Here is a 12,253-nt window from a genome sequence, read left to right on the forward strand (position 1 = left end):
GGGCGCCTGTAGTCCCAGCTACTTGGGAGGCTGAGGCAGAAGAATGGTATGAACCTGGGAGGTGGAGCCTGCAGTGAGATGAGATCACATGACTGCACTCCAGCCTGCGTGACAGAGCGAGACTCCGTCTCAAAAAAAAAAAAAAAGCCCAAAGCTGGGATGGTATACTACGGCCCACAGGCCAAATCCAGCCTATTCTCTGTTTTTGTATAGCAAATTAAAAATGGTTTTCATAATTTTTAATGGTTAAAAAGACAAAAGGAGAATATTTTGTGACACATGAAAATTATATGAAACTCAAATTTCAGTGTCCATAAATAAAGTCTTATTGGAACACAGCTATGCTCATTTGTTGCCTATGGCTGCTTTCATGGCAGAGTGGTTGTGACAAAAACCTTATGCCCCTCAAAGCCTAAAATATTACTAACAGGACAATTCTTAGCATAAAGCATGCCAAGGGAAACAGAGGTGTCAACACCTCTTTAAACTATAATAGCTAGCAGAGAAACTGAAATGCCTATTAGGGTGTTATTAACAAACTGAAAAACAATTTCTTGAAAAAAAGTTTATCACCTCTATAACTCTTATGTGTCCGTCAAGACCAGCATTTCCTGGCTTTGTCCAAGCCTGGCCCACTCCCACACTCCTTCTAACTCAGTCTGTAGCATCCTATAGATAGCTTCCATTTAGCCATTATCTCACACCATTACTGCCTCTCTACTAGACCCTTAGCTCTTTAAGGGCAGGGACAAGATTGCATTTATATTCATAATCCCAACACGTAGGAGGGTTCCCAGCAAATAGCAGATGTTCCCAAAAATACTTAAGTAAGTAAATAACTGAAATAAAAAGAAAAGCAAATGAAAACATTTAACGATAAATTATACTTTAATAGTAGAAAGGATCAGTAGAATGAAAACAAATGACATGAGTTCCAAAAACAAGGTCATTTATAGGTTATTTATAATACAAGTACTTTAATATTCCATTCAAGAGTTATGCCACTTAAATATGGAGTGCTTTAAAGTAATATTATATTTCAAACTCTTGTTAAATTTAGAAATTTTTATTCTAAAATTTGTTCCAGATATAATTTTTTTAATAGCCAAAAGTTAACCTGTATTTCAGTGAGTAGCACAATGCCTGACAGGTGTTCAATTCATCCATCTATTAAAAAAATATTTATGAGCCAGGGTCTCTGATAGGTGCTAGGCCCCTAGGAGGCTAGGGTAACACAGAGTAGACATTGGGGCTTCCTAAGGTAGGAGGACCAAGGTCAACCTCCCTCACATTGGCTAATGACTGCAAATGGCTCTACCCTAAGAGCAGGAGTAAACTAGAAGGACAGGCTCTCATAGGAACTACAAGTCAGATTTGAATCATCTCAATTATTAAGTTGGATTGAGATAATCCTGTTAACTGGAAGAAAGGAAGAAACAAACATAAATCGTTATCTAGAGCAAGACAGCATTATGTTAAGGCTCTCAAATTCTACACACAATTTTACAAATATAATGTCAAGATCACATATATACACATATACACAAATAAGTAACTAGACATATGAAGAAACAATAACATGGAAGAAAAACAAAAACAGGAAAAAAAAGACAGTCCATGGGAGCTACAGATGTTGGAATTCACAGTCATGGACTTTAAAATAAACATGCTAATTATATGGGAAAAAATATAAATTATAGAACTAAAAAATTAGGAACTTAATGTGTCTTAATAGCGCATTAGAAACAATTGAAGAGTGAATAATAGAATTGGAAGATAGGTTGGAATAGGCTGGGTAGAATGAAGCAAGGAAAGACAAAAGGATGGAAAATATGTAAGATAGGGTTAGATATACAGGGGATTTAGTGAGAAGGTCTAAACTTAAAAATGTACAAGAGGGGACTCCAATTTCCTGTTTGATAGGTAAAGAGCTTGGAAGTCATTACTTATATCCTCACACACACACACAAAAAAGTAAACTGAAAATCAACAACTCTCCTTAGATCCATAGAGAGTTGAGGTTTTAGGGCAATGGCCCATATTTGGGCTTTGAGAAAAAAAGAAGGAGAATGGAGCAGAAATTACATTTGAAGAGATAACAGCAGAGAATTTTTCAAAATCAACAAAAACCTCAAGCAACAAATTCAAAAAGCCCTACAAACCCCAAGTAGCTTGCATAAAACACACTAAACCTAGATAATAAGCGCAGAAAATGTGTTTGATAAATTCAGTACCCACTCATAATAAAAAGTGTCAGCAAGCTTAGGAAAGAAAGAGAACTTCCTTAATTTGATAAAGTACAAAGGATAGCACCCCAAAACCTAATTCATACTAAGTAAAGAAATGTTGAAAGCCTTTGGTCCAAGATCAGAAACAAGAAACAGAATTAATGATCGCTCCTTCTAATCAACATATCCTGGAGGCCCTTGCCAATGAAAAAGAAAAATAGTGTTAAACCAGTAGAAAAAAAATCTAGTCATTTGCAAAAGACATAACTGTACACCCAGAAACATCCCTTGCAAAAACAAGCTATTAGATAAGTTACTAGAATAACTAAGTGAATTCAGCAGTATTACTGGATTAAAGGTCAATTCATAAAAAGTAACTATATTTCTAAAGACCAGCCAAAAAGAAGTATAAATAAATTTTTTATTTTTTGAGACAGAGTCTGGCACTCTCACCCAGGCTGGAGTGCAGTGGCGCAGTCTCAGCTCACTGCAACCTCCACCTCCCGGGTTCAAATGATTCTTCTGCCACAGCCTCCCGAGTAGCTGGGACTACAGGTGTGCGCCACCAGGCTCGGCTGATTTTTGTATTTTTAGTAGAGACAGGGTTTCACCATATTGGCCAGACTGGTCTTGAACTCCTGACCTCATGATCTGCCCACCTCGGCCTCCCAAAGTGCTGGAATTACAGGCATGAGCCACTGCACCCAGCAAGAAGTATAATAATTTAAAGGACTAGTTAAAATAGCTACAAAAGATATCAATTGCCTAACAATAAGTCTACACATTAAAAAAAAAATTTAAGTGGGGCTAGGTGCAATGGCTCATACCTATAGCCCAGCACTTTGGGAGGTCAAGGTAGCAGGATCACTTGAGCTCAAGAGTTTGAGGCCAGCCTGGGAAACATAGAGACACTCTGTCTCTATTATAAGTGAAAAAATTTGGCTGGGCTCTGTGTCTCACACCTGTAATTCCAGTACTTTGGGAGGCCGAGGCAGGTGGATCACTTGAAGTCAGAAGTTCAAGACCAGCCTGGCCAATATGGTGAAACCCCATCTCTACTAAAAATACAAAAATTAGCCACCTATAATCCCAGCTACTTGGAAGGCTGAGGCAGAAGAATCACTTGAACCCAGGAAGCAGAGGTTGCAGTGAGCCGAGACGATGCCAAGGCATTCAACCTGGGTGACAGAGTGAGTCTCTGTCTCTAAATAAATAAATAAACAAATAGTGAAAACATTAGCCAGGCATAGTGGCACACGCCTGTAGTCCCAGTTACTCAGGAGGCTGGGGCAGGAAGCTCACTGGAGCCCATGAGTTTTGAGGCTATAATGAGACATGATCATGCCACTGCACCCCAGCCTGGGTGACAGAGCAAGAATCTGTCTCTAAACAAACAAAAAATTTTTTAATGGGAAAAGATCTGAACAGACACCTCACCCAAGATATACCGATGGTAAATAAGCACATGAAAATATGCTCTGTATCACATGTCATTAGGAATTGTAAACAATGAATATTACTACACACCTATTGAAACAATAAGATACTACTACACACCTATTAAAATAGCTAAAATCCAAAGCACTGACAACATCAAATGTTGGCAAGGATATGAAGCAAGAGGAACTCTCCAACTGTTGGCAGGAATGCAAAATGACACAGCTACTTTGGAGGATAGCTTGATAGTTTCTTACAAAACTAAATGCAGTCATACCATATGATCCAATAATCATACACCTATTTACTCAAATGAGTTGAAGATTTATGTCCAAATAAAAACCTGCACACAAAAGTGTATAGCAGTTTTATTCACAATTGCCAAAAGCTGGAAGCAACCAAGATGTTTTTCAATAGGTAACTGGATAGGCCGGGCACGGTGGCTCATGCTTGTAATTCCAGCAGTTTGGGAGGCCGAAGCAGGTGGATCACTTAAGGTCGGGAGTTCGAGAGCAGCCTGGCCAACATGACGAAACCCCGTCTCTACTAAAAATACAAAAATCAACTCGGCATGGTTGCGGGCACCTGTAATCTCAGCTACTTGGGAGGCTAAAGCAGAAGAATCGCTTGAACCTGGGAGGTGGAAGTTGCAGTGAGCCGAGATCACGCCACTGCACTCCATCTCAAAAAAAAAAAAAAAAAAAGTGATTGGATAAACTGTGCCACATTCAGACAATGGAATATTATTAGGTGATAAAAGAAATGAGCTATCAAGGCACAAAAATACATGGAGAAACCTTAAATGCATATTGCTAAGTGAAAGAAGCCAGTGTGTAAAGTATATATACTATATGATTCCAACTATATTATATTCTGGAAAATACAAAGCTGTAGAGACAATAAAAATATCAATGTTACCCAGGGTTCAGAAAGAGATGTGAGTAGGTGAAGGACAGGGGATTTTTCAGGGCAGTGAAACTATGGTGTATAATAGTACTGCAATGGTAGATACATTACATTAATAATAATGTTTCCATATTGGTTCATTAATTGTAACAAATGTACTACCATAATACAAGATGCTAATAACAGCAGAAACTGTTGGATATGGAAACTATATTTACTGCTGAATGTTTCTGTAAACCTAAAACAACTCTAAAATTAAAGTGTATTAATTTATTAGAAAACAAAGGACTGAGGTACTTCACAAAAGGATATACAAATGGTAAGTATGTGAAAAGATATCAACTTTGTTAGGAAATAGAGTAATGCAAATTAAAGCCACAATGAAATTGAGAAGTGTGAGTTTTCCCATACTGTTCCTTTTTCAAGATTCTTTTGCTAATCTGGGTTCCTCAAATTTCTAGGTGAATTTTAGGATCAGCTTGTCTGCTACAAAAAAAAAAGAGGAATTTTGGTAGAAATGGTGTTGTACCTGTAGATAAATTTGAAGAATACTATAATCTTAACAGTATTAAATATTCCAATCCATGTATAAGTCTTTCCATTTACTTAGGCCTTCATTAACTGTATTCAACAATGTTTTGTACTTTTCAAAGTATATATTTTGTAGTTAAGCTTATTCATACATATTTTATTCTTTTTGATGTTTTGGTAAATGAAATTGTTTTCTTTCTTTCTTTTTTTTGGCAGGGGGAGACAGCATCTTGCTCTGTTGCCCAGGCTGGAGTGCAATGGTGTGATTTCGGCTCACTGCAACCTCTGCCTCCCCAGTTCAAGCGATTCTCCTGCCTCAGCCTCCCGCATAGCTGGGATTACAGGAGTCCACCGCCATGCCTGGCTAATTTTTGTATTTGTAGTAGAGACGGGGTTTCACCATGTTGGCCAGGCTGGTCTTGAAATCCTGATCTCAGGTGATCCACCTGCCTCAGCCTCCCAAAGTGCTGGGATTACAGGCGTGAGCCACTGCATCCAGCCGAAATTGTTTTCTTAATTTCATGTTCTAGTTGTTCTTTGCTAGTATACAGAAACACGATTAATTTTCAGCTGTATGCGGCAGGTCACACCTGTATTCTCAGCAGTTTGGAAGGCTGGGGTGAAAGATTACTTGAGCTCAGGAGTTCAAGAGCAGCTAGGACAAAATAGTGAGACTTTGTTTCTACAAAAATTTTAAAAATTAACTGGGGCCAGGCACGGTGACTCACACCTGTAATCCCAGCACTTTGGGAGGTTGAGGTGGGCGAATCACTTAACGTCAGGAGTTCCGAGACCAGCCTGGCCAACATGGTGAAACTCTGTCTCTACTAAAAATACAAGTTATCTGGGTGTTGTGGTGCACGCCTGTAGTCCCAGCTACTTGGGAGGCTGAGGCAGGAGAATCGCTTGAGCCCGGGAGGCAGAGGTTGCAGTAAGCCAAGATCATGCCACCGCACTCCCGACTGGATGACAGAGTAAGACTCCATCTCAGGAAAAAAAAAAAAAAAAACTTAACTGGGCATAGTGGTGTGCGCCTGTAGTCCCAGCTACTCAGGAGGGTGAAGTAAGAGGATCTCTTCAGCCTGGAGGTTGAGGCTACAGTGACTGCTATTGTGCCACTGTACTCAAGCCTGGGTGACAGACTGTCTCAAAAAAGAATTTTTTTTTTTTTTGGTATATTGATCTTATACCCTCTGACCTTACTACACTCATTTATAATATTAGTGCTAATTTTTTTAGGAAATTCCTTAGGATTTTCAATATACAAGATCATGTCATCTGCATCATAGAGATAGTTTTACTCCTTCCTTTCCAATCTAGTTGCCTTTTATTACATTGTCTTGCTCAACTGCCCCGGCTTAGAACCTCTCATACAATGTTAATTAGAAGTGGTGAGAGTGGACATCTTTGTCTTATTCCCGAACTTAGGAGAAAAACATTCAGTCTTTGACTATTAAGTATGGTGTCGGCTGTGAGTTTTTCACAGATCAGGTTGAAGCACTTTCCTTCTATTCCTAGTATGTTGAGCATTTTATCAGGCACTAGATATTGTCAAACACTTTTTTCTACATCTACTGACGTGATCTTTTTTTGTCCTTTATCCTATTAATATGGTGTATATTAATTTTCTATTTTTTCATTTACCAGTTTTAATAAAAGATCCATATTAATCGATTTTTGAATGTTAAACCAATCCTGTATTCTTGGGATAAATCCCACTTAGTCATGATATATAATCCTTTTTATATGTTGCTGGATTTGACTTGCTAATATTTTGCTGAAGTTTTGTGTGTGTGTGCAGTTTTTTTCCAGAGACAGGGTCTTGCTCTGTCATCCAAGCTGGAGTGCAGTGGTGGTGTGATCCTAGATCATTGCTGTCTCAAACTCCGGGGTAAGCAATCCTCCCATGCCAGTCTCCCAAGTAGCTGGGACTACAGGTGTGTACTACTATACCCAGCTAATTTTTTAATTTTTAATTTTTTTGGAGAGATGGTGTCTTGCTATATTGCCCAGGCAGGCCTTGAACTTTTGGGTTCAAGCAATCCTCTTGCCTTAGACTCCCAAAGTGCTGGGATTACAGGCATGAGCCACCATACCCAGCCTTGTTGAGGATTTCTGCATTTGTATTCATAAGGAATATTGATCTGTCAGTTTATTTTCTCTTGATGTCTTTGATTTGGTTATCAGAGAATAATGGCCTAAAAGAAAGAGCTGGGAAGTATTTCTCACTCCAATAATGGAAGTATAATCCACTATTGATGGGGTATTAAAGTCTCCAACTATTACTATTCAATTGTCTATTTTCCCTTGCTATCTTTTGGAAGAAGTTGTGAAAAGATTGTGTTAATTCTTCTTTAAACTTTTGGTAGAATTCACTAGTAAAGCCATCTGGCTCTGGGCTTTTCTAGGTGAGAATTTATTATTTATTACTTCAATCTCTTTACTTGTTATAGATTTATTCAGATTATTTATTTCTTCTTGAGTTATTTCCAGTAGTTTGTGTTATTTCTAGGAAATTTTTCATTTTATCTTGGTTATCTAATTCGTTGGCATGCACTTGTTCATGGTATTGCCTATTAATGCTTTTTATTTCTGTGAGGTCAGTATTAATATCCATAATTTCATAATAATTCATAATTTTAGTTATTTGGGTTTTCTCTCTTGTCTTTGTCAGTTTAGCTAATCTTTTCAAAGAAGCAACTTTTGATTTTATTGATTTTCTTCACTGTTTTTCTATTCTCTATTGCATTAATTTTGCTCTAATTCAATTATTTCTTTCCTTCTGCTTGTTTTGGATTTAGTTTGCTCATCATTTTCCATGTCGTAAGGTAGAATGGTAGATTATTGACTTGATATTTTTCTTCTTTTTAAATATACTCTTCTACATGTAATATAGTCTTACTATAAATTTCCTTCTAAGTACTTTATCTGCATCTAATAAGTTTTGGTATGTTGTATCTTATTTTCATTCATCTCAAAGTATTTCTTAATTTTCTCTTACGATTTCTTCTTGGACCCATTGGTTATTTTTAAGTGTGTTGTTTAATCTTCATGTATTTTAGAACTTCTCAAGTTTTTTCTGTTACTTTTAATTTGAAGCCTTTATGGTCAGACAACAGACTTCATATGATTTCAATCCTTTTAAATTTACTGAGGCTTGTAGTATGGCCTAGCCTATGATCTATCCTGGAGAAAGTTCCATGTACACTTCAGGAGAATGTATATTCTGTTCTTGGGTAGAGTTTTCTATAAATGTCTGTTAGGTCTAGTTAGTTGTTACTGTTAATCAACTTTCTATTTCCTTGTTAATCTTCTGTCTAGTTATTCTATTCATTACTGAAAGTGAGGGCCAAGCACGGTGGCTCTCGCCTGTAATCCCAGCACTTTGGGAGGCCGAGGCAGGTGGATCACGAGGTTAGGAGATCAAGACCCTCCTGGCTAACACGGTGAAACCCCATCTCTACTAAATATACAAAAAATTAGCCGGGCGTGGTGGCGGGCTCCTGTAGTCCCAGCTACCTGGGAGGCTGAGGCAGAAGAATGACGTGAACCCAGGAGCTGGAGCTCGCAGTGAGCCGAGATCATGCCACTGCACTCCAGCCTGGGTGACAGAGCAAGATTCCGTCTCAAAAAAAAAAAAAAGGAAAAAAAAAAAGAAAGTGGGGCACTGAAGTCTCCAACTATCCTGCTCAACTGTCTATTTTTCCCTTCAATTCTGTCCATTTTTGCTTCATGTAGTGTGGACCTCTGTTATTAGGTGTTTATAACTGTTATGTATTTATGATGAATTGACCATCTTATCATTGTAAAATTCCCTTTTTATCTCTAGTAACATATTTTTGTTTTAAAGTCTATACTGTCTGATGTTAATATAACCACTCCAGTTTCTTATAGTGACTGTTTACATGATATGTGTAACTGTTTACATGATATAGTGACTGTTTACATATCTGTTCCACTCACTTACTTTTAACCTCTTTATATTTTTTAAATCTAAAGTGTGCCCCTTATAGACAACATATAGTTAGATCTTGTTTTTTTATCCAGTCTAAAATCACACTCAGATATTATTACTTACCAACTAGGATGGCTAAAATATAAAAAACTAACAATGTCAATTACAATCGTAAATGAAATAAAAAGTCCTCTGATCACATACTGATAGAGTGTATAAATTGTTATTATCACTTTGCAAAAGTGTTTTGACATTATCCATTAAAGATAAAGATGTATGGCTGGGCGTGGTGACTCATGCTTGTAATCCTAGCACTTTGGGAGGCCGAGGCGGGCGGATCACGAGGTCAGGAGTTCAAGACCAGCCTGGCCAACATGGGGAAACCCCATCTCTACTAAAAATACAAAAACTAGCTGGGCATGATGGTCTGCGCCTGTAATCCCAGCTATTCAGGAGTCTGAGGCAGGAGAATCGCTTGAACCTGGGAGGCAGAAGTTACAGTGAGCCGAGATCACACATTGCACTCCAGCCTGGGTAACAGAGTGAGACTCCGTCTCAAAAAAAAAAAAAAAAAAAGTGAAGACATATATAAACATTCATGCCCTAAAAATTCCATTCCTATGTATAGACATAGCAATTACATATACACCAAGAGATGCATTAATCATAATAGCTAAAAACAGGAAATAACCCAAATGTACATGAATAGAATAGACAATAAACTATGGTAAAATCATACATTGAACAGCAAATAGCAATGAAAATATAAGCAAAGTAATTTACACACAACATTGCTATATGTCAAAAACATGATGTTGAGCAAAAGGAGTCTGACACAAAAGAATTCCACTGATATAAATCAAAGATATGGCTCATGCCTGTAATCCATATGGTGGCTCACGCCTGTAATACCAGCACTTTGGGAGGCTGAGGCAGATGGATCACTGAGGTCAGGAGTTTGTGACCAGCCTGGCCAACATGGTGAAATCTCGTCTCTACAAAAAATACAAAAAATTAGCTGGGTGTGGTGGCGGGCACCTGTAATCCCAGGTACTCGGGAGGCTGTGGCAGGAGAATCACTTGAACCTGGGAGCCAGAGACTGCAGTGAGCTGAGATCGTGCCATTGCACCTCAGCCTGAGCAACAAGAGCAAAACTCTGTCTCAAAAAAAAAAAAAAAAAAGGCAAAACAAACAAACAAACAAAAACAAGATGCCACATTGTCTTCCATTCCAATATGTGGTAGACAATTTTTCCTCAAATAATCAAATTACTATCTTTATTCCTTTAATTTTTTCTTCCCCGGAGTCTTCATATGGTTTACACACACACACAGTATTTTCTTACCTCAATCAGGTTCTGTAAAATCCAGACCAATCTCAAAGAAGTCTGCTGGGTTGTGAAAGTGAACAAACTGGCTGCAAAAAGTCGTTTACTTCTAGTGAAAAAGTGAAGCACTCGGCAAGAACTGTGAAATATCTGTATTTTAAAAAACATATTTTAGGAAAATGCATTTAATAGTGTTTAAAATTTCCACATCAATTCTATATACATGCAAACAAACCCAGTAACAAGTCATTTAACTACTTATAATAGTGTTTTCTGCACTTAATAAAAAACAGCAATATTATCCTAAATAGGCAGTTTGTATGCTAACATATGAAATGCAACATACCTACTTTGAATTATTTTAGCAAACACCAGATGCTCAGGTACTTATTATAAACTTTAAAAAAAAAAAAACTATATTTCACCTCTCTACCTATTTTTAACTATGATAGTGAAGGGAGAGAATCTAGGAAGGAGGCTATATTTGTAGTATTCTTATTTCAGTGGGAGATGTACACTTTAAGTTTATTGCAGGTCTCCCAGATAAATCTATACTATTTAGTAGAATAGCATTAATTCACTAGTATTCCAATAGTAATAACATCTATACGAAGTTATCAGCTAATCTTTGATTTTGAAGGCTCATAGTCCAAATATTTTCACATTAATCATAATCTTGTATCTTAGCTTCAAGCTGTCTCTATGAATCAAAGACCTGAGAACTCTTAATACTAGACAATGAAGGATGAGCTTTTATTGGCTTTTTTTCTTTCCTAATAGAAATTAAGTTAGCACTAACACAGACAGAAATTTTTAAAATCCGGTTGTATGATTTTATTTAATACTACCTATACTTATCTAATGATCAAAGATCAAACATAAGCAAAATCTTTAATTTACAAAAAGCCTTAGGTATACAGAAAACAAGCTTTGAGTTTTAAGGTCTTTAAGACATACTGGGTGAAAAAAAAAAAAAAAACCTATCCTGCCACACACTACAGGGATGTAGACGGACACTTCAACTTATGAAACTGATGTTTTACAAAACACTTATGAAGTATTGCCCATTTCTTGTTGAACTTACCCACTTTTGTTAATCCTACCTCACTCCCCAAAATAAATTTAAAGATTTTGGTTTATTTGTGAAAAATAGTAATAAACATTTTTTTCTTTCACTTTTAATTGATAACACATTAAGAAAATTTGTACACTCGGTTCTCTTTTTCAGTCTTGTCCTTTTAACTTCCTTCTCATCTTATTCAGTGCTCACACTTTCTTCATTTTTATATATATATACACACACACACACACACACATACATATGGTCTTTGGTTTTTTGGTTTTTTGAGACAGAGTCTCACTCTGTTCCCCAGGCTTACATTTTTTTGCTTAGAGTGCTGGAGTGCAATGGTGCAATCTCAGTGCAATGCAACCTCCACCTCTGAGGTTCAAGCAATTCTCCTCCCTTACCCTCCCAAGTAGCTGGGATAACAGATGTGGACCACCACGCCTGGCTAATTTTTGTACTTTTAGTAGAGATGGGGTTTCACCATGTTGACCAGGCTGGTCCCGAACTCCTGAATTCAGGTGATCCGCCCACCTCAGCCTCCCAAAGTGCTGGGATTACAGGCGTGAACCACCGCGCCCGGTCATTTCTTTATATTTTACATGGCATATAAATTTTTCACATTATTTATTTTTCTGTTTTGTTTTCTTTGGTTTTTTAAATTATACTTTAAGTTCTAGGGTACATGTGCACAATGTGCAAGTTTGTTACATATGTATACATGTGCCATGTTGGTGTGCTGCACCCATTAACGCTTCATTTACATTAGGTGTATCTCCTAATGGTATCCCTCCCCCTTCCC

The 12,253-nt window shown here is 37.4% G+C and overlaps 1 protein-coding gene across 1 annotated transcript in view; it reads right to left on the reverse strand.

The window, feature by feature from the left end:
* GK5 (glycerol kinase 5 (putative)) overlaps window positions 1-12,253 on the reverse strand; it is a 72,470-nt gene that overhangs the window by 24,301 nt on the left and 35,916 nt on the right. Inside the window, exon 5 of the mRNA XM_012002662.1 lies at window positions 10,404-10,535. Within this exon, the coding sequence (XP_011858052.1) occupies window positions 10,404-10,535 (132 nt within the window). The remainder of the gene's footprint in view (window positions 1-10,403; window positions 10,536-12,253) is intronic.

Source organism: Mandrillus leucophaeus, unplaced genomic scaffold (assembly GCF_000951045.1).
Source record: "Mandrillus leucophaeus isolate KB7577 unplaced genomic scaffold, Mleu.le_1.0 Scaffold693, whole genome shotgun sequence".
NCBI lineage: Eukaryota > Metazoa > Chordata > Mammalia > Primates > Cercopithecidae > Mandrillus > Mandrillus leucophaeus.